The sequence below is a fragment of the Trachinotus anak genome, unplaced genomic scaffold, assembly GCF_046630095.1.
Source record: "Trachinotus anak isolate AG129_WGS33_773 ecotype Australia unplaced genomic scaffold, CSIRO_AGI_Tana_v1 ptg000013l, whole genome shotgun sequence".
Lineage (NCBI taxonomy): Eukaryota > Metazoa > Chordata > Actinopteri > Carangiformes > Carangidae > Trachinotus > Trachinotus anak.
This window is the reverse complement of record NW_027273864.1, coordinates 16,176,773-16,199,209: the sequence shown is the minus strand read 5'-3', so window position 1 is coordinate 16,199,209 and position 22,437 is coordinate 16,176,773. Positions and strand designations below refer to the sequence as shown.

The window sequence follows — 22,437 nt, the reverse complement described above, 5'->3', positions numbered from 1 at the left end:
ATCAGTAAAATATAACCAGTGTCACTCTGTGGAATTACAGAGGGATTTTATCTGAATACCTCTGGTCTCTAAAGCTCATTGAGCTCATTCACCGCTTCACTTTTCAGCAAAACAACACCACAACATCATTATTTAAAAGTTATAGATATTTCATAAAACTGCTGATAACAGTATGTGGGATCAGCATTGAATACTGTGCTTTCAGTTAAGTTACCTCCCCCATGTGATCAACACAATAATTTAATAAGTAATAATAAACTAAATAATAATAGAATAATGGATTGTTACCAATGACCTGTTCTCACAGTCATTTATTTCAATTAGGAAATGTTGACTTAATATAAGAAACATTTCACATGTGTAGGCTAAAGTGCATCTTTCAAAATACACAAACACTGGTGTAATGACACAGGAACAATAGGGGAGAAGTTTCAGTTCTAACAAAGGTAGTTTTATAATACAGAAGTTTTGCAGCTACAATAAACTTACCTCTATTTATCTACCGCACCACAAGCCTCTTAGATGATTATTGTCTGTCACATTAGGTATCCTATAAGTGCTTCATTCAAAATACATCAAAATACATTGTGATTAAAATTTTGAAAAACACACACACACACCAATTGATTTTAGTAGGTTTACTATTTACAAGTGAATTTCCCCCGCACAGACACTTGTTGAATAAAGTTTTGTAATCGGGATATTTTGCTTATTTATTTATTTTTTTTGTTATTTGTACAAAAAAAAAAAACATTATTTATTGGTGGATTTCATTGAAACTGTTTTGTCAGAAACGGGATGCGCACGATCATATGACTCGATGACAGCTGACCATCGTGCACACAGGCTGTGCTGGGTCCACGCTGCAGGCTGGCGTGAAGTCCCTCCCCGGAAACAGCATGGAGACGCTGGGAGAGCGGGGCGACACCGCCTGAAAGCCGCTGGTGATGCCTCTGTAGCCGCCGTGGATGGGGCTCGTCTCCGCCTCGGCTGTCTCACCGCCCGCTCAGGAGCATGCAGGGACGGCAGGCCGACGCTGATCGCACCGAGGAGTCCAGGTGAGATTAGACATCCGACAGGGAAGTGGATGTTTTCACTGCGAAAGCTGCAGCAGACGCGCCAGACGTGGTGCTGATATCGTCAGGGAAGCCTTTTATGTGCAGGCTGTTGTTTCCACAGAGGCACACTTGTGTCGGGATCTCAGCCTCTGTTACTATAAACCAAAGTGTTTATTCACCATCACGCAAATGAGGCTGGATGTTGCACAGTTTAATGTACAGCCCCCCTCTCCTCCTCCTCTTCCTCCTCCTCCTCCTCTTCCTCCTCCTGCCCCCACCAACTCCTGACCCAGACTTTAGAAAACTTGGGCGTGTCTTTCTGGATGCGTTTCTGTGTTGTCCAGTGTGTTTAGATAAAGAGCATGTTGGTGATGAGTCACAGAAGCCTACAGTTCCTCTTCATGAGGGGGACAAACCAGAAGTGGAGAGGAGGCAGCTGATGGCCTCTGATGGAGATCATGGTGTTTACTCAGAGGCTGATTTAACTGTTTAATTGCAGCTGGGGTGAACAGTGAGCAGTCTGTATGCAGGTTTGGTTTGACTGAGGAAATGAGAGATCAACAAGTGTAACTGTATCCTAGTTCATCAGTTACCAAACCTCATTCAAATCAGTGCTAATCATCTACTAACACACCAACTGGGGGCGCCACAGACGTGCAGCGGGTGAAGGGGATTTTTTTTTTGACACACAAATACAAACAACTTTTAAAGTAGCTGTTAACCTTTATGGAAAGTTATGGAGTTTCTATGGAGATTTTAATTTTAATGCTAAAACACATGAAGGCAAACCCAGCACTGACAGTGAGCCTTTGTTTCATTATGATTAATGAGGATGTACATTGACCTAACAGTGAGTCGTAGTCACTGTATGAATAAACATTAACATTAATGTATTATTGTTGACATGTTCAACTAAGCTGAAACCACAGATTTGCGAGGACCAGTTTGAGTTTTAAACTTGAAGAATATTTTGAGAATATTTTGGCCCGTTCTTACTCCTGCAAGGGGCTGTCTGGGTTAAGACGTGGTTTTGTGGTTAAGGCAAGGATAAGGGTTGGGGTTGGGCACACAGTATGACTGAAGATGTAATGGTTAAAGTTAGGGTTGAGGGCTTATGTTAGTGAGGGTCCTCTCAAGTATAGACATATAAAGTGTGTGTGTTCAGGCTGGGTTGGGGGTCTGGTACTGACACAATGATCCTCTTGTCTGTAACTATGACAATCCAAACACATGTCTACAGACTCCTTTAAAACATTACTGTTCTGAGGTTGTGAGGTCTGAGGACACATATAATGTAGTTGTAAGCAGATATAAGATCATTTTTACGTATTTATTGGTATACAATATGTGAAAACAATTATGGGTACATGTTTTATATTATTACAACTGTATTTTACTATAATTGTCATTCATTATCTGTTCATGAACCAGCCTCTACTTATGGTTGTTGACAAACACATTAATAATCACTTATATCTATAGGGGGACCTAAAGTGAACATTGAACATAAAACTGACAGTTCACGTCAAAAAGATTTTATAACACCAAAGAAGAATGAAGATTAAAATAAGTGGATAACTCAGCTTTTATTGTGAGTTTATTCTTGTATTGGTATGCATTTAAAGTCTCTTTAAATGCATACCAATGGTAGTTAGTCAAGGTGGTGTTAGTCAAGTCAATCTGAGTATTGTGAAATTATTTTTATTTAAGCTGTATTGTTATTGTTGCAAAAATATTTTAATCAGAATAACATGATCAGCTGTAACACCTTTCCTCCAATCAGAAACAACTGAATAGCTGTATTTGCACAATAAAGCACAATAAATTATTTTCATTATGAATTAATCTGTCCATCACATTTTTTAAATCATCTTCAGATTGCTTTTGTCTGAAAAACACTGTAAAAGCCAAATTAATTCAATGTATTATCTCAAAAGACAATGAAAAGCAGCAATTTGTCGCATCTGAGGAGAAGGAACCAGATAATGTTTTTTGTGGCCAATTAATTTTATGTTCATCAGCTAATTTATTAATTGATTAGCTGTTTCAACTTTTCCCATTTTGGTTGACAGAAGTGTGTGGGGTATGATTTGTAATATTTTCATCTCCCTTGTGTTTTGTTAGTTATGAGCTGCCACCCACAGTTTCATATAAGCCGATGTTAGTGAGATGGCCTCTACATGTACACCCAATCTTGAGGTCCTGTCTCATAGAGTAGAACCATATCATAGTTTTAATATCGTTTATGTTTCAGTCACAGTGCATATCCTTAAATACATTTTCAGTTAATCAACTTATATCTAAACTAATCTGAGGAAAATGTGGGGCCTGCAGGTCACTTTTTGCCCTGGGGCCTACTGGCTGGTTGCAAAGTGCATAGGCTGTTGATTCTCAGTGGAACTGGCAGTACAATCATTGTTTTCACATAACTCCTCCAATGCAAAGCTTAAGTGGTTATGCAACTTAACTAAAGGTACATGCAGTCATAAATTATTTTTAAAAATTAGGTCTTTGTTTTGATTTAATCAATTATTTAAAAATAATTGACAAAATAAAAACACACCTGACCCTGGCCTCCCCTTCCCTGAGTATTATTTTGAAAATCACCAACAGATGTCATAGCACTGCTTATATTCTTGAAGGAGAGGGGAGGGCCACTGAAGTTTTACCCTGGTGTGTCTTTGTTGTGCCGCTGAATAGCAGTCGTTATGAAAGCGAGCAGTGAGAGTGTGGGGGTGGGGGTGGAGGTGGAGGTGGAGGGGGTGTGCATCTTAAAGCCTACTAATCCTGCTGTCCTCAATCTGTGCCTGCCTGTTACCGGAGGAGGAGGCGGAGGCAGCGGGACGGTCACACTCCTCTGCTCCTCTGCGACCAAACTTTTGTCGGCTGCTACAGCAACAAATAACCAGGCTGAGCTTGTGCACCTTTCCCCCTGTTTCGCACCTGTTGGGAAGCAAAAGACCTTGTGTTTGGCTCGGACTTAATCCTATTCCCCGGAGGATTTGAAATATCTGCGGGGATGAGCGCTGCGGAAAACTCAGACACGGACTCCAACAAACTGGAGTCTGTGATTCAGGTGAGGGTCACCGGGTCCTCCTCCATCTCCCATCGCTTTTTAAAATGTACAGTAAGTGCTGCTGTGATGTGACAAATTCAGCTGCTGGCCTCTGTGTGTGTTGGGGGACAGTATTATGTTTTTTTTTACGCAGCAGTTTTGGACTGGTGTGACTGTGCTGTGGCTCGACCTAGTCTTGTGGAACTTAATCACATAATCACCATCATCTCTCATTTTATTGTGCACTCATTGTTGTTCATTGCCTGCGTATTGAGATGTAGGCCTACTTCATTTTTTTTTTCTCTATAAATGTCACAAACTGAAAAATGTAAATTGTAAATGTGTGTGATTTGTTCGTCAGAGGCTGGAGGAGAGTGTTTTGTCTGAGGAGAAGAGGCTGACAGTGCGGGGCCCATCACCTGATGCCCCCCCTACATGTCTACCAGCACGAGTGCGAGAGATTGTCACAAAGAACCTCAACGATAACTGTGAGTGGCCATGGTCTGATCTCCATCCTGTCAAATTAAAGCTTTGACTCTTTTCTTTGCCCTAATCATTGCCTCTGTCTTCGTTTTCCTCTCAGCGGCAGGGGCCATGTCCTCGGTCATGTCCCTCCAGGAGGAGAACCGGGTGCTGCAGGGAGAGCTGGCGAGGCTGGAGGACCTGCTGGCTCACAGCAGAGCGGACAGAGATGAGCTCGCCATCAAATATGGTGCAATCAGTGAGAGGGTAAGGCAGGACGCCAGGGTGACAGCATCAGCAACGATAGCAACGACACCTGGCACTGATGGGCAGAGGTGCACAAAGACGCAAAATAAAAGCTGAGAGTTAGATAAAAAAAACAAAGCTCAGAGTTATAACAGATGTGACGTCCCGCTTGTTGCTTTCTATGCGTGATTTGACCACTGACCATCATCTGCACTCTTTGTGTAAAAAGTGAGATTGCAAGACTTTAAAAATCCTCCAGGTTATATCTACCTACAGGAGCAATTTGCCTTTTTCCCATTTGCCTGTTTTCTTGGGATGTCTTTGTCTGGGATCTGCCGGTCTCCCAGGTGATGGGGGTTGGAATGAGCTGAAGTGGAAGGTTGCCATGGCATCTGTCACCCGGGGTAACTGTAAACAGGGGCTTCAGTGGAGAGAAGAGGAGGTGTAATGGTGGTGGGTGGGCACCACATCCCATTTTGGGTTGAACATTACTGAAGGAAACACGCAGATCCAAAACCAAAAGGCAACTCTGATCTCTTTCAGATAAGAAAGCTCCTTTACGATATTAACCAGCTTTGTAGGCTGTTGAGTTGACAACTGCACTAAATAACCTGTACATGTTCTCTGCAACCTGCCTTTGCTTAGAAACCGAGTGGTCTTAGGCCCTTTTTTCCTTCGTCTAATCAATGATTTAATTCAATAACATTAAAGTAAATAGTTGATCTCCACACTCTTGTGCTGCAACTCTCTCTGCTGCAGTGAGAGACATGAAATTAGATGTTAGTAGGAATCAGAAATAATTATTTTGTTTAGGTGCCGAGACACCAGCTGCCGGTTATTACACCTGTGGACATGATCCTGATTAAAGAGCTTCCATCAGCATAAAAATACAAAAAAGTTCACACTACTGGCTCTGCAATTATGAGCGGAGCATAAAAGATGAGCCTGAAAACACCGTAGTGTTAAATCTCATCATCCATCATCGCTTATTTTTGAATATATGTAGACTGTGTTGTTTTTCTGCATTTTGTGCTTTTATTGTCAACAGCGGAGAGATGACATGAAATGATGGGAGAAGACAAACAAAACATTGACCTCATTCACAGCCTCATTCGGAGCTGACAATAAGTTCCCAAATTGTTTATTAAAGTGATGTAGTTTGACAGCCAAAGCACTGTCACAGTAATGAACTAGTAATAAAGTCAAGAATAGCATAACACCATTAATTTACCCAAGAGATAACTTACTGAAAGAACAACCTGTTATTGCCCTCAGCGTCTACACTAAGTACAACTAAAGTTTGAACCTGAAGATCCTGAACGGCGACTAGATGGAACTAAGATACTAAGTATGCTGGGATTTGCAATAAATGTAGGTATAAATTCACGGTGTGAAATATGTCTGTCTCTTACTTTTAATTAAACCTGCAGCTGGAACAGGCGCTGCGTTTCGACACGGGAGATGGGGACCATGATCACCCGGACTCACGCAGCCTGGCTCAGCAGAATGTGGATTTACGCAGGCGGCTGGATGAGGAACAAGCGGCATACAAGCGTAAACTCACCGCATACCAGGAGGGTCAGCAGAGGCAGGCACAGCTGGTGCAGAAGCTGCAGGCCAAGGTATGATTGTATTTAATTCTGTGTCTTGCTGAGATGTCATCAGTGAGACATGACCGACGGCAATATTTGTGCTGCTTCTTCAGGTGCTTCAGTACAAAAAGCGGTGTGGAGATCTAGAGCAGATGCTGCAGGAGAAGTCCTCAGAGCTGGAGAAACACAGGCCGGGTGTAAGTAGTGTTTGTTTAACATTAACAAAGCCACCTTTTATCCCTACAATCATTAACTCCCCACACTTTTCATGACATTTTCTCTCATTTAGAGTCACAGTGAAACATCAAACGGTCGCCATCAAGACGAATCAAGCAGCAACCTGGAAGATGCTTTAATCCGTCTGGAGGAAGAACAGCAGAGGTGAGTGATCACATGAGAGATGTAACATACTAGTGAAAACTTCAGTCTCCTGAGACATCTCAAAATATCACGTTGTTTTTGCCTGACTTACTCTGTCAACATTATTTATTTTGCCCTCGTGTGTTTTCAGGAGCAGCAGTTTGTCTGCGGTGAACGCGATGCTGAGAGAGCAGTTGGAACAGGCCGGTTTGGCCAATGAGGCCCTCAGCCAGGACATCCGCAGGCTCACTGCCGACTGGACGAAAGCCAGGGAGGAACTGGAACAAAAGGAGTCTGACTGGAGGAGAGAAGAAGAGGTGGGAGAAGGATGCTGTGATGATGAAAAATAAGGAAAACGTGAAATCAGGATAATTGATGCTTTCTCTCCATCCTTCCTTTCAGTCTTTCCACAGCTATTTCAGCAGTGAGCACAGTCGTTTGCTGATGCTGTGGCGGCAAGTGGTCGGGTTCAGGAGGCATGTCTGTGAACTGAAGAGCGCCACCGAAAGGTGAAGATCAACAATTTGTAAACTGCATGTTGTTTGCATTTTAGAAAGTGTGCACATTCACATTTTGTGCCCCCCCCCCTCGCTCCAATCTCAGGGACTTGTCGGACATGCGTAACGAGCTGGCTCGGGTGTCCCACTCCTCTCAGGTGTCCTGTGCAGGTCTGTCTGCTGCGCTGCAGAGCCGCGAGGGAGGAGCAGCTCTGGCTCTGGAGCGGGAGAAAGCTCTGAGGGTTCAGTTGGAGCAGCAGCTGAGAGAGCGAGTGGCAGAGATGATGAATATTCAGACCAGAACGGACGCAGAGAGAACTGAGCTCAACGTCAGGTCAGTGACAGTGTGGACGTCTCTGACAGGTTTGATATGGCTCCCAAGGTGCATTTTAGAATTTAGTAACTATGGTGCTGTGTATCGATCGCAACTACAACGATGAAGCATTTTAACGTCCCTGCGGGTATGATTCACATGGACTAGATCTTTCTCCATAGCGATGGTCACCAAGGCCTATGGGTATTGTAGTATTTAGTGCTATAGATAAAACATGATTTCTGGTGACAACTGGCAGCCACAACATAAACCTGTAGGATAATCACATTATACTTCAGAGTCCTGTTTTTCTGTGTTCTATCATTAAAAGTCAATTTTAAAATGGAAACTCTGAGTGGGAAATAATACTTCCAGAACCTGCAGGTCCTCTCACTTTATTGACCAAAAATTTTTTCAAATGTTTTGTTTAATGCTTGTTATTGTGTCAACTATCAGGTTGTCAGATTCAGTGCGAGAGGCGGAGAGACTGAAGGGCCAAATGGAAGAGCGAGAAAGAGAAATTACCGTCCTGACGAGGAGACTCGAGGTGAGTGGATGGTCATAAAGGCTGTGAAACTCTTCTGATACATTAACCCTCCTCTCCTTCAGGTGACTGAGGTGTCTGTGCTTCATTTCCCCGGTTTTCCTGCAGGAGCAGAGTGGTAATGATGAGACTGACATGCAGATGATGAGAGCTCACACTGAAACACTGTTAGGCACCCTGCGGGACATTGCTCAGGTTAAAAAAAAAAAAAAAATCTGCACACACTCTCTTAACATAACATACCAGAGCCTCATTTGAATTTTCTTTTATAGACGGTTTTGTCAGATGGAGAGTCGTCATCAGAAGCGGACCAGGGCAACTCTGGGGCTCCGCTGCTGGCCTTGATGCGTGGCTCCTCCCCTCACCGCTCCTCCTCTCCTCGCAGGTCCTCCTCCCCCTCTCGTCCCTCCTCACTGGCTGCTCTTCCGGAGGCAGCGCTGTCTGCTCTCCACTCTGCAGTCACAAACAAGATGCTCCAGCTGCAGGTGACATGTCGACTTTTAAACCACTCTGTGATAAATGATGTGGTGCTTCAGCTTCATGTGTACAATAATTACTCAGAGAACTTTGCTTTATTTATCTCCAGCCAGGATTTCAACTGGAAGGAGCAGAGTACAATATTAAAAAGACCACACAGATGTAAATGTAGGAGATGGTCGATGTTATTGTCATAAGTCCAGGGGTCTTGGGACAGAGATGTAGACGTGAGATCTGCACATGTTACACAAGTATTTTTGGGCATTTTAAGCCTTTATTACAGACAGTAGAGACATGACAGGACATAATAGAGAGAGAGATGCAACTGAGATCCCCATTGAAACCAGTGACATTTGCAATAAGATTCATGTTCTTCATCTTAACCCCTAAGCTAAGGGGGCACACCACATGTTATTGCTGTTGTCTTAGTAATAATTATTATATGCACGTAACATGTCATTTACTCCACTGTGTGTCTGCAGGATGTTCGTGGGCGTCTGCTCTCTGCCCAGTCCTCATCACACCAGTTACGAAAGCAGCTTTCAGAAGCAGATTCGGCTAAAAGGGATGCAGAGCAGCGAAACCAATCTCTGCAGAGGGAGAGGGACGCTGCTCAGAGAGAGAGGGAGACCGCACAGAGAGAAAAGGACCGTCTGAAGCAGGAGAGAGACACGCTGGCCAGGTTTACAGACAGTTACATCACCTTTAACAATCTGCTCCTAATCCTTGAATCCTGTCAGTAATGTAACCACAAGTCTACAATGTGCTTTCTTACATGCATCATGAACATTGCAGTGAGAAACTGAACTTGGAGAAGACCGTACAGGCAGCACAGAGCAGCAACCAGATCCTGCAGATGGACTGTGAGAAGCTGCAGCTGACCGTGGCGTCCACGCAGCGAGAGCGAGATCACGAGAGGGAGGAGAGGGAGGCCGCCATTCAGGAGAGAGACCGGGCCAAGGCAGAGACTCAGAGGATGTAAGTCGGCTAATTCATAGTGATTAAGTGAATGTGATGAGGGCACTAATCCACAAGGTCTAGAGCACCCAGCACATAGTGCATATGCTCACAGGGGGGTCATTCAAAAGATCTGTCAGAGCTTGTAAAACAGAAAACTCTCCCCTATCATTTAACAAAACCCTCCTGCCTCTGTCAATACTCGAACCTCCTTGACCAACAAACATTGTTGAACAGAGCAGTACTTGCCTTTTTGGACACATTTGTTTCATAAGAGAAAATCTGAATAAAATACTGTAAAACAATGATTATCTCTAATGTGTGAACACTGTACTGGGCCTGTGGGTTCAAATAATGCTTGCCATAATCTACAATGTTAACACTTTAACAAGCACACACACATAGAGAGCCGAACTCTCTCATTAGTAGCCTTAACATGTATTCATACAGCACTACATATGTGTTTCCTTGGTACAGACAGAAGCAGTGGGATCAGAGTGAGAGTCGAGCCTCTGCTCAGCGTGGAGAGCTGTCTGCAGTGAAGGAAACTCACCAGCAGGGGGAGGTTGAGAGGCAGCTGCTGGAGAGAGAGAAAACCCAACTGTCTGAAGCACTTGCTCGGGTAAGAAAAAGTCAGCTCATTTTGTTTTTACTTATTTAGTTGTCTGTATTTTGTGTTCTCTTGCCGTGTGTGACCTTTGCTCTGTTATGACCCTTGTTGCCCCCCCTCCAGGCTGAGAGCAACAATGCAGAGCTCTCTCTGCTGCTCAACAAGCTGCAGTCTGAGGAGGCTGCTCTCAGAGACTCTCTGGCCAAAATGGGCAGCATGAATGAGGGCCTGGCCCAGGATAAAGCCGACCTAAATGCATACATCCTCCAGGTAAGGGGATTTCAGGGATGTATTTGACCTCATAAATTTATATCTTTAGTTTTTTTTCCCCTTTCCAGACCGACACATTCAAAGGTGAGGCAAAAGCTTGTCATCATAGCCTCCTTTGAAGTATTCTGTATCTTTTGCACATCTTTGTAGTTGTACAAATAGGGATGAAGGTGCACACTTTTAGATCATCGGTCCTTAAAGGCATTCATGTTTAAATAACTTGTTAAAATAGAAGAACAGAAGAAAGGGGAAAAAAAGCGCTAGAGAGAAGTTTCAAACTCTCCCTTCGCCTTTGTAAAGGGGGTATGATTGCCAAAAAGTAATAAAAATTGTCAGGAGCCCTAATTAAAGCTTCCAGTTTCTCTGTGACATTAAATATTCATGACTGAATAAGCAGCAGCCTTATTATTTTTTATTAAGGGTTTAACACTCAAAACTCAGCTAACCTGCTTCATCAGGACTGTGTGGGTGTAGTTTAAAGAGATTTGATTATGATCTGGCAACATAAGCAACCATCCACACGACTGTCATTAGATTCAGATCCAATGTTGTTGAACAGTCCAGCCCACTTCAAACCACTGAAAAGGGAACAAACACAAACAGAAATATCTCATGTGAAATAACCGAAACTGTTCTGATGTTGGAAGAAAACTCTTTTAATCGCTCGTGGTAAAAAGCCAATTGACAAAACAAGATTTCAGGGCCTTTAATGTGAACGTCTCAGCTTCCTCACCCAGTCTCACCCTTACCTCCGTCTCTAAGCTGGAGGAAGAGAAGACCGCCCTGCAGGCTCAGAAGCGGGAGGCGGAGCAGGAGAAGCTGACCATCAGAGATGAGCTGGTCCGGTTGGAGCAGGACCGGCTGGAGCTGGACTCTACCCGCATCACTCTGCACCAGTCGCTGCAGGACACTGAGCTAAGCCGCGCCGGGATGGAGGCAGAGCTCCAGAGTCTCAGGGCTGAGAGATTTAAGCTGCAGGAGAAAGTTACCCAGGTACATAAAAGATTATATTACATCATCATTTAAAGGTTTAAGTCCAGCCTAAAAACACTTAAGCAAAAGCAAAGCATCTGCCATTTATGAGCTTATTTAATTGTTAATTAGGTCACATACCTCCACGTAGGGGATATGACCTCATTCAGAAGTACTTTCATGCAGCTACAGTGCTGTTTCAAAGATGTTTATTTGTCTGAAACAGCAATGGAAGCTGTCCAGGTTAAAGGGAGTCATCCCTCTCACCATGAACTGCCAAAACAAGTGAATGACACAACCACAGCACATTTCCTAGAAGCATCGCATGGGAAGGAGTTTTCCATTTTACACATGCCTTTTCATTTCAGTAATTCTTTCACTCACAGTGTTTTCTGCTTGGCCTTTGTTGACAGCTTTGTGGGGAGGTGACCTCTCTGGGATCAGAGTTAAGTCTTGCCAGAGGAGAGGGCCAGAGGAACGAGGTGGCCTTAGAGGAGGTCGGCCGCGGTCGGGCAGAACTGGCCCGGGACAAAGCAGCTCTGGTGGTCCAGCTGACGGCATCTGAGAGAGAAAACACCATGCTGTCAGAGGAACTGGCTGCTTTCAGGTGTGTGTTGTTGCTGTTTGTCCTTGTCACATAAGTTTTCCACACGGGTCTGTGTGCATGTGTGTGTAGCTTGTGTTTGTTTAACCCCACAGGTCGGAGCGGGAGTCCCTGGAGACCAGTCTGTTTGAGGTGCAGCAGCAGCTTGTTCAGGTGGAGTCTCGCAGAGAGCAGCTGGAGACAGAGAACCAGAACCTTCGAGTCCGCTCCGAAACTGCTGCTGGTGAGTGACAAGGAGACAGGATGTACAAGAAAAACATGTAAAAAGCAAATACAGAAGAGGACTGGAAGAATACAGCAAAAGGGAGGAAACAATGACACAAATATGATAAACTGAAGATAATAATGAGAAATCCAGTTGGTCAGTGACATGACAGAATAAGAACCTGGTGGTTGAATTTTGTGTGTTTCCCTCTGTTTTGTTTTCCTGGATTGGACTTTTAGCTGAACTCAGGCGTGTTCGCTCAGATGGGGAGAACGCGTTGGCCCAGGCTGAGAGGGAGAAACAGGCTCTGACTCAGACTCTAAATGCAGCACAGCTGGAGGCCCAGCAGGCTTTACGCAAGGCCATCTCCGAACATCAGGAGGAGGTGGAGAGACTGATCTCAGAAAAGGTCAGAAGGTTCAGTGGTTCAATGTGTTACTTAAAGAGCTATTTGTGGACCTGTTTTACTTCTGGAATTGACTCTTTAATCTGTGTTTGCACTCCTGGCTGCTCTGTTTCTCAGGAGGTGGTGCGACATGGCCTGCTGATGGAGCACGAGGTCGCCCAGAGGAAGCTCAGACAGGAGATGGAGGATGGGCTCCAGAGAGCGCAGAGAGAAAGTGAGGAGCTGCAGGATGAACTGAGGAGTCTCCAGCACGACAGAGACCAGAGTCTTCTGCAGGCTGAGACTGAGAAACAACAGGTCTGATCTGGGTCCAAGCCTGAGGAACTGTGGTGTAGAGACAGGCTGTATAATAATAATAATATAAACTCATAAAGTTGAATCCTAATATCATGATAAAATGATGAAAACAAGGCATTGTCATTTAAATTATAATGCCTTTAACCACATTCTGGTATTAGATACAGTATAGAAACAATGTGTTCAGCAGATGACACATCTGCTATAAGCTCCATCTCCATGTTAACCAGACTCTCTTTTTTCCCAGGCCCTTTCTCTGAAGGAGGCAGAGAAAACAATATTGTCTGACAGGCTGTCGAGTCTGCAGGCCGAGCTGACAGCTGCAGTCCTGGAGGCCGAGAAGATGTCCAGAGAAGCAGCTCATTACAAAGAGCAGGAGCAGGTGATGTGACATTCCTGTTGAATTATCATCGGTTATCTAACACAAAACCATCTGAAAGATCAGATAAATTAACTCTCTGCATCTTTTTTTTTTTCCCCTACAGATCAGAGTGGAGGCTCTGACTGCTGAGCTGCTCGAGCTTCGCTCTCAGTTGGAGGATTCAGCCTCAGTTCATGAACGTGAACTCCACAGTCTGCGAGAGACTTGCAATGACCTTCAATTACGTGCTGATGTTGCTCTCAAAGAGGTAGATGATCCTGTACCAGATAGAAATAAAAGTGATGCATGAGAAAAGAGAAATCCTACTTCCATCAAGGCTGCACAATTTGCTATTTTGAAAATGGAAAAGAGTTTTTGGTCTCTGTATATAATATGAGACATGCATCATGGGACAAAAATGTTAAAAATTGATTTAATAATTAAAATGTTTTTAAAAAATGCCTTATCTTGCACGATTAGTGAATCATCTAAAAAAAAATCATGATCACTTGTTCCTTAGCATGTGCCCTAACTTTTCCCTTTACTCAAAAAATGAACTGTCAAACCTCCCTGGTGGATGTAATGACTGTATTTGCCATATTTTTGGTTTCTGTACAATTAAATCATGTTGTAGTAACACACACGAGTTTCATCCTGCAGTTGGACCAGTGCAGAGCTTCTCTCTCAGCGAGCGAGGAGAGCAGAGACCAGCTGAGACGGGACATGCTGGACACTGAGTGCCGTCTCAACCAAACTCAGGACGCAGCAGAAAACTACAGACGAGAAAGCACAGAGCTGCGACGCAACCTCAGTGATGTCAGCAAGGAGAGAGACACTCTCAGCCAATCGAACACGCAGCTGAGAGAAACTCTACGAAGTGCAGAAACGGAGAGAATCAGGTAAACACTTGTATAGAGACAAATAAAGATAAATACGTGTCCGTTGAGAGTAGTGTGTAAGAGAAGGTGTGTGTGTTGGGTTTGTCAGTGTGAAACGACAGTGTGAGGAGAAGGAGCAGAAGTTGGCTGTGCTGGAGGAGAATTTCTCGTCCGCCCAGAAGGAGGTGACGGAGCTGCGTAGCTGCCTGCGAGAAGTTGAAAGGTCACGACTCGAAGCTCGGAGAGAACTGCAGGAGCTCCGCAGACAGGTCAGACAAGCCGTCGCATAACGTGCATGGAATCGTATGAGTCACAACTTGTCACGTTTAGTCAGGACGAAATAAACCACAGGGTTTTCATGGTAGAATGACCGCGCTGTGATTTTTGCTTTTCTTGGCTGCAGCTGAAGGTTCTGGATGGAGAGAAGGAGCAGAAAGGGAGGGAGGTTGCAGAGCTGCAGACTCGCCTGTCACTGGAGGAGCAAAGAGAGGAGGAGAGAGGGAAGGATGTTTTTACCGTCAAACAGAAGTTGACTGAGGCTGAAGCAGCCAGAGACTCGTTCAAGAAAGAGGTGAGGATGGAGGGGGAGAAGAGATGTACTGGCTCTTCTCATATTTACTGTCTTCACTGTGATGTTTATTCTTTTTATTTTTCGTTGTAGCTTTCCCTGGTTCAGAAGCGCCTGGTGGAGTCTGAGTCCAGCTGGCGTGGCTGCGAGAGAGAACTGACTGCTCAGCTGCAGGAGGCACGTGGCTGTGAGAAGAAGCTCCAGGATGAAGCTAAGAACTTAGCCCTGCGCGCTCAGGCAGCTCAGGACTCTGCCACCCACTCCAGCCTGCAGCTGAGCGAGGCCCAGGGCCGCCTCGCTGCCACGGAGGCCGAGCTGTCCCGGGCCGAGGCCGGGAGGAGGGACCTGGAGTTTCGTCTGAGCAGCCTCCAGTCAGCACTGACACGAACGCTCGGCATTGGAGCCAGCGGCAGAGGAGGCCGGGGGAGGAGCCCGGGGGGGAGCTCGACATCTCCTGGCACCATGTCACGCCACCACAGCATCTCACCTCTGCGCTCCTCGCTCTCGCCTCCTAAAGGTGAGAATGAAACATACAGGTTCACCTCTGCAACACGGGATTCAGGCTTTTATTCTGACATCAAATATAATATGGTAACTTTTCATGATTCGATTTTTATTGTTGTGATGTTATTCAGATCCCATTTAACTGTTACCTTGGCAACAACTTCTTCCCCTGAGGTCCATATGAAGAAAATACAGCACAATCAGCAAATGTTTACACTTATACTACATTCAACAAATAAGGAAAAACAAACTTTATTGATCATATGCATCCAACAGAGGAGAAACATGCATATTATAGATAAGTAACCTTAAAAGACTAGAATAACATATATGTTATTAGCATCTACTGTATCTACAATAATCAAGTAGACATACTGTATATATTCAAAGTGCTTTACACAAAACAAGCAGTAAAAAAATAAAGATACATATACAATCAATATACAGTTACGATATCACCATTCCACCCAACACAATAAAATTACACACAGAATATATGACATACAAAACATTAAATTGAACTTTTGCAGGCCCGTCTTGAAGAATAAGTTCTTGAGTTCCTTCATAAAACCTTATGTACGAGATTGTTGACTATAATCAGCAGGTGAATGAAACTCTTTCTTTTTTACAGAATTTCGAGTGAGCACCCCTGACAATACTTTAGGCTCAGGGGTGATGTCTCCTGAGAGAGGGGATACACCGCTGCCCCTCCCTCAGCCAGAGCTGGACCCCGAGACCCTGCGAAGTGGTCTGAGAGACTTCCTCCAGGAGCTGCGTGACGCACACAGGGAGCGGGTAAAAGGGCTGCACAACACAAACACACACACACAGACACACACACACCAAATGATAATTCAAGGATAATTTTTTGTTTGTATGGTTGAAGTCTTTGTTTATTGTTGATTTTGTGAAGGATGACACTCGATGCCAGCTGGGGGCCCTGCAGCGGGAGGTGGAGGAGCTGAGGCAGGAAAGAGACTCTGCTCAGAGTCGTCTCACTCAGCTACAAAACACATTACAGGAATACCAAGAAGGTTAAACATGTTTCTTATTTGTCCATGTAGTCTGAAAAGAAACAAACAAAAACATCTTTACTTGAAAATGAACTACAACTAAAAGCTACTATAGTTACAGTACATTGTCTTGTATTGATGTGTGTTGACGTGTGTGATTGTAGGGAGGCGCGGTCTGGACGAGCGTCTGACCACCACCCAGATTTTGCTCCAGCAGCAGGAGGAGACGGTGAGGAGAGGAGACAGGGAGAGGAGAGCTCTCAGCGACAGGGTGAAGGATTTAGAGCGAGTGCTGCAGGCCTCTGAGACGGATAAGAAACACACCCAGGTACACGCACGTTGGTGCTCTTGCGTGCATCTGCGTAAACACCATGTATTTGTATTGTGACTCGCTCAGCAGTGCCTGGTGATCTGTCATGGTCACCATATGGCAGCTCTCAACAGTGGAGCAATATCTAGAAGCACAAACTGTCAGGGAATGTAATAACAACAGATGCCACACACACACAGGGTCACACCTTTTGTGTTGTCCCATGCCAGCGCTCCATATGTCTGTTTTTAATGCCAGCGCCTTTCATAATAATTCACCCTGTGGGCTTTAGGAGGAGCAGGGACACAGGGTGAAAGTGAGGCGCTTACAGCACAGACAGACAAAACCTTGTGTGTGTGTGTGTGTGTGTGTGTGCGCGCGCGCAAGAGAGAAAATTATATTTGTTACATGAAGACATTTTTAGAACAAGACATATTCTGTCTTTAATCTCAGGTCTCCATTATACAAACAAAGGAATCTGTTCTCTAATAAAGACCTACTGGTTTTTAAAATCATCTCCGTCTCCGCAGGATCAGTTAAATAAGCAGCGCGCTGCTGAGATGCGTCTGGAGGCAGAGAGGAAGCGCCTGCGGGAAGCGCTGGAGGCAGCTGAAGCCCGGGCCACCAGGGTGGAGCTGGGGAGGCGCAGTCTGGAGGGGGAGCTGCAGAGACTCAAACTGAGCCTGGGAGACCGGGAAGCTGAGAGCCAGGCCTCTCAGGACCGCCATGACTCTCTCCTCAAACAGGTGCAGCACAGATACAGAGTCCATTTCATTTTCATGTCTGAGTGCTTAATCTGTTTATTTTGGCCTGAAATACACAGTTTGTCTTATTAAATCTGTGCTTTAGAAGTGGTGAGGTAAAAGTTTTTCTGAGTTTGGTAAAAACTTTATTCAACCGGTCTGTAAGTTTGTACTACTTTTTGAGGAAGTATGTATAGTGTATTGTTTTCTTACTATTTGTTTGCTGACTGAAGTGATTTCTGCAAACTGCAGGTGGCAGAAGGAGAAGCCCGTGTGTCTCTGCTGCAGAGAGAGGTGGAGAGGCTGAGCCAAGCGCTGCTCAAAGCTCAGGAAGGTGAAACTTTCCTTAAAGAGAAAACCGCCTCTCTAAACCAGAGCCTTCAGGAGGCGGCGGCTGCTCACAGCAGCACACAGAGTCGCCTGGCTGCTCTGCAGAAGACACTGAGCGCGGCTGAACAGGACAAACGACTTCTACAGGTGAGTGAAACAGAAGGAGAAAAGGGCAATGAAACAATGTGGATGAAGAAGTGAGTGTTTATGCGGTGGCTACTCTTTGCCGCTAAGGAACGAATGGATGAAGTCCGGGTGTCGTCTGCTGAAGCGAGGAGGAGCATGGCCGCCCTCACTGAGCGCCTGCAGAGCCTGCAGAGCGAGCTGAGCCAGAGTGAGCTGAGACGAGAGGAGCTGGAGGCCGAGCTCAGTAACACTCAAGAGGTGTGGATAATCTCAACCTAAATCCGCCCAATTTAAGTCCTCAGCAAAGGACCTAACTCAAGTTTCTGAGTGTAACTCCTGCACCACTACCTCAACTGTCCCTCTAACCCGATGTCACTGTGTGCGGTCCGTGTGTTCCCTCTGCCAGGCCCTTCGTCACCGCTCGACTGCCCTGGTGGAGGCGCAGCGCAACGCCCAGTCAGCTCAGGCAGAGCGGGCCGCTGTCGAGGAGCGACTGCGTGGGCTGCAGCGAGCGGTCGCCATGCTTGAGACGGAGAAAAAAGATGCTGAGAGACAGGCTGTGAGGCTGGAGAAAGACAAGAATGCACTGAGGAATACACTGGATAAGGTCAGCACTGTCTTTACAAAGAGCCTTTTGTGATTTTAAAAAGTCACAGGTCCATGAGCCATGAGGAAACATGTTTCCAATCTGACAGGTTCACAGTCAGCACTGGAGTCATGGACGGTCCGAAAGTCTCTTATGTGTTTTTCTCAAATTGTGTTGCTAAAGACACACCCTCTCGGGTCAGATGGATGCAGTAAATATTTTGTTGTGTGGTTTCAAACAGACATTTTTTGTACGTGAGAAAAAAAGGATTGTTGTCTTTCTTTGTCCTCATCTGAACCTGACATTTCATGTTTTTATTTTGTATAAAAACATCTGATACACAAATTTCAAGCATTTTCAATTAAGAATTCCAAAACATTTGCCAGTGTCAGCCTCTCAATAGTGAGGATTTTCTGCTCTTCTTCTAACACAGCAAACTGAAGCTCTTCAGGTTGAACTGTTGTTTGTGCAAAACCGACATTGTGATGACATTAACGTATGCTTTAAGTATTTACAATGGGCATTTTTATCTATTTTCTGTCATTTGACTGACAACACAAATAATTTCTTGAGAAAACTGTCAGATCAATCCACAACAAAATGAGAAGTAGCTGCAGCTCTAACATGCATCATGTGAAAAACACTGGGCAGAAAGTACATGCTTCGGGTTTTCACATTTCACCCTTTTTTTCTCGCCCTTTCTATTGGTTCTATTTCTATAAACACACCTGTTGTTAGGTTGAACGTCAGAAGCTGAAGACTGAAGAGGGCAGCATGCGACTGTCTGCGGAGAAAAGCCGTCTGGATCGCTCCCTGAACACCATCGAGCAGGAGCTGCAGGAAGCACAGCAACAGATACTGATGCTGCAGGTGGGGAGGTGATCCACATGACGCTTACAGAGTGGTCCTCATTGTGACATACTGTGCGTAATAAAGGCAGAAAGTTATCTCAAAGCGAGTCCTAGTGACACGACTTGCCAGTCGTGTCACTAAGTTGTTTTCTTAGCTGCTGCTTCACACCTCCAGTGGAGGTGAGAGGTTGTGCGCAGCCTGGAGTCCATCACCTTTCACTGAAGGACGAAGCCAAACACACTTCACAGTGAGAAGCACTGTTCTCCAACACGACAAATGAATTCTCTAGTCTTAACTTGTGGGACTTTTTTGGACTAAATGTTTTTGTGGTATTTTAGCTCTTTCCTTTTCACATATCATTAAATCACACAGCTGCCAGTTAACATACAAAAAAAAAAATCTGAGCTGCTGAATTTGAATTGAAAGTAAGTAGAAGGAGGTGGGGAATGTACCTTTTGTGTAGTTCAACCTGGAAACAAATCAACAACATGTTTAACCATATCATACCATACCACCTTCTGGACCTCCTCTGCACCGGCAAAGATCCCAGCTGTTAGCTTCACCAGGAAAAATGTAGTTATGACATTTACTTGCTAAGTTCTGTGACTAAATACTTAATTATTAAATGCTTGTGTGGATGTATTATTTTTATGTTCATTTTTTTATACATAAGTTTCTGGGGGAGGGACTTCAGATCAGTGAGCAACAACATGAGACGGTACAATAAATACAGCAGAACAAATAACAGAAAAAGAAAAAGAAATGCCAGTGTTAACAAGCAAAATACAGTCTCCTCAATGTTCCCTGTAAGTGCATCACAACACAAAGGAAAGGAAAAGGCGAATCCCATCGTGTCTTTTGTGGTCACGTTTATATTGTTCCAGAAAGGCTTTAGTTTAGTGCAACTCCAGAAAACATGAGTATGGTTTTCCTCTCGGTCACCACAGAGCCTCCCAACATGGTCACTGGGTGGTTCGCTGTCTGCTTTTAATCAGGGGAGCTCTGAAAACTGCGTTAGACTCTTCCAGCCAAACTCCCAAGTTCTTCTATATTGAACTGTCCTAATCTTTGGTGTCATGTCTGTCTTTCTGCCTTTTCCCTCTGTGTTCACACTATGTACTCTTCCACTTGTATTTGTACGTGTGTGTGTGTGTGTGTGTGTGTGTGTGTGTGATGAATAGACCCAGCTCACTGAGATGGAGCAGTCACACAGTCAGTGCGAGAGCTTGGCGAGGCAGCGTGACGAGGCTCAGCGGGAGGCGGAGAGACTGAGGACCAGCTTCAGGGACATAGAGCGAACTCTGGGCACCAGAGAGCGAGCTCACCGACACCGAGTCAAAGGCCTGGAGGAGCAGGTACACACCCTGTGCTGGCTGAGGTCACTCGGGTTCAACCTTTGTCGCTTTTCATTCCCTGCTACAATGAATGATCAGATTTGCGTGGTCAAAGTTGAGGTGAAATATTCAGGATAAGTAAGTAAACAAGAAAACATGAGCATCTGTGTTTGGTTGTAGTGAGGGTTTTAAAACAACAATTTTAAGAATAAAGCTGCTTTTGTTGAGTAACACTTTGAGGTGAATGCTTCAAGAATGAATCACAGCTAATTTCACTTACTTTTTCTTTTTTAAAACAAACTTTATGAAGCAGTAGATCACAGTAGGAGGCTGATGGACCACTGTATGAACTAGCCTGCATATAAAGATGGTTGGTTCTCGCACACAGCACAGAGTTAGGTGGCTTCTAATCATGGAGGTAACAACAATCTGAATTTATAGCCTCACTCAGCCTGAGGCGATTAGCTCTACTGTTTGCATCACTTACCTCTGAACATTAGAACATGTACAGGACGCTGATTCAGCAATGCACTGGTTAAGAGTTTTGATTATTATGTAACTGTATCTGTGCCGTACTGAAAAATGTGTATTGATAGAAAACACTCTCTCTCTACCTGCAGTGTTGTTGCGTGTTCAATTGTTGGTGAGATATTATCTTTAGTTTGAGACAGGCCTCTATTAAGTTATTACTGAGTCAAACCACTAACCCTGTGCACTGATCAGGAGGAAAGAAAAGACATAAAAATAGCCACACAGTTGTGTCATTCCCACTTCTTATACACAGCTCGACATGGAAACACGAGACACAGCTAGATCCTCATCCCTCTGTTATCTGCAGCCACCTGAGGGAGAACCTTGTACGCAGCCGTATGGCATCAGTTTGTAACCATGTAATCTAAATTACGGATAAGAAATGTGAAATATAGTTTTGTCACTCACTGTTTTTTCTTTCCTACAGGTATCCACCCTGAAGGAGCAGCTGCAGCAGGAGATGAAACGGCGGCAGCCTCCTCTTCCATCATCCTTACTGTTGGCAGGAAAGTGAGACGCAGCTCAAACCCAGAATCACCAGCACACCACCTTCTAATCCAGGGAAAACCCACTCATCATGAATGTCTGAAAAGCAATATTTACCCACACAAAAGGTCCTAAAAGTGTTTATACTCTAACTCTGCTGTTTAAAGAAATGTGTGTTTAATTTTGTGACTCTGAAATGAACACTAGTGTCATCTGATGGCATTTTTTAAAAGAAATATTTTGTACAGTAACGAAACACTTAACTCGAGGGAACGCAGTGATGTGATTCCACAGCTGTGCTGAAAACGCCAGCAGCCTGCTGATTACTGGCAACCATCTGTACTTGATCCTTGCTCAACATCTTCGCAAACTTCCTGCTCTTACTCAAGAAGAAACCCAAATCACCGCAGGATTCTCCTCCACACAGAATCTGGATGTAGCGCAGGAAGGAAACGCTGCCAGTTTTGCAGTTTGGCCTCGATCCCTCCACATTCATATTAACAGTCGAGGACAGAAAAAGAAAGGAGGAAGGTCCTCGCTGAGTGCGGGTGCCAGGAAACAAACGAATTGAGCATAATAAGGCGACCGCACTGTATTTTTTTCTTAGAAACAGACACAGATTTTACTGATTATGTGCACAGACTCTATTTTATAACTGAAAAAGGGACCAGAAGCAGTCGAGCGCTGCAGTGTGTCAGTACACTTACAGGATGTTTTTTTTTATTAGTTATTACTAGTTTTATTTGGTGTATATACTTTTTACATACTGTATGAAGGCGACAGACTGATGATTAATAACAGCAATATGACTTGTGTGGACACTACACATGGAAGCCACATGTTTGCGGGAGAATAAACTGACTGCGTGCACCATAAATACCTTTCAGCAC

General features: G+C 44.5%; 1 protein-coding gene across 2 annotated transcripts; it reads left to right on the top strand.

The window, feature by feature from the left end:
- Window positions 1–822: 822 nt before the first annotated feature.
- LOC139631195 (rootletin) lies at window positions 823–22,433 on the top strand. 2 transcript variants are annotated; one of them, XM_071495209.1, is made up of 37 exons: window positions 823–1,058; window positions 4,475–4,601; window positions 4,697–4,842; window positions 6,252–6,443; window positions 6,527–6,610; window positions 6,703–6,794; window positions 6,925–7,090; window positions 7,176–7,282; window positions 7,377–7,604; window positions 8,040–8,130; window positions 8,236–8,322; window positions 8,400–8,612; window positions 9,087–9,286; window positions 9,400–9,582; window positions 10,039–10,183; window positions 10,295–10,441; window positions 11,204–11,434; window positions 11,827–12,020; window positions 12,113–12,240; window positions 12,462–12,631; window positions 12,746–12,925; window positions 13,173–13,307; window positions 13,411–13,554; window positions 13,947–14,185; window positions 14,274–14,433; window positions 14,568–14,735; window positions 14,826–15,249; window positions 15,868–16,031; window positions 16,150–16,270; window positions 16,414–16,577; window positions 17,090–17,305; window positions 17,555–17,779; window positions 17,867–18,016; window positions 18,165–18,365; window positions 19,083–19,214; window positions 20,378–20,551; window positions 21,489–22,433. In XM_071495209.1, exons 3-37 carry the CDS (start codon window positions 4,708–4,710, stop codon window positions 21,573–21,575), a joined length of 5,877 nt encoding a protein of 1,958 aa, XP_071351310.1. In that variant the 5' UTR covers window positions 823–1,058; window positions 4,475–4,601; window positions 4,697–4,707; the 3' UTR covers window positions 21,576–22,433. The 2 variants fall into 2 exon arrangements, with proteins under 2 accessions (XP_071351310.1, XP_071351309.1); XM_071495208.1 differs by lacking the exon at window positions 823–1,058 and adding an exon at window positions 3,860–4,134.
- Window positions 22,434–22,437: the final 4 nt, after the last annotated feature.

Coding starts and splice junctions, on each gene's coding strand:
- LOC139631195 (XM_071495208.1), top strand. CDS start 4,078: ATGAGCGCTGCGGAAAACTCAGACACGGACTCCAACAAACTGGAGTCT. Junction 12,241..12,461: donor CCGCTCCGAAACTGCTGCTG/GTGAGTGACAAG, acceptor TTGGACTTTTAG/CTGAACTCAGGCGTGTTCGC. Junction 14,434..14,567: donor TGCAGGAGCTCCGCAGACAG/GTCAGACAAGCC, acceptor TCTTGGCTGCAG/CTGAAGGTTCTGGATGGAGA.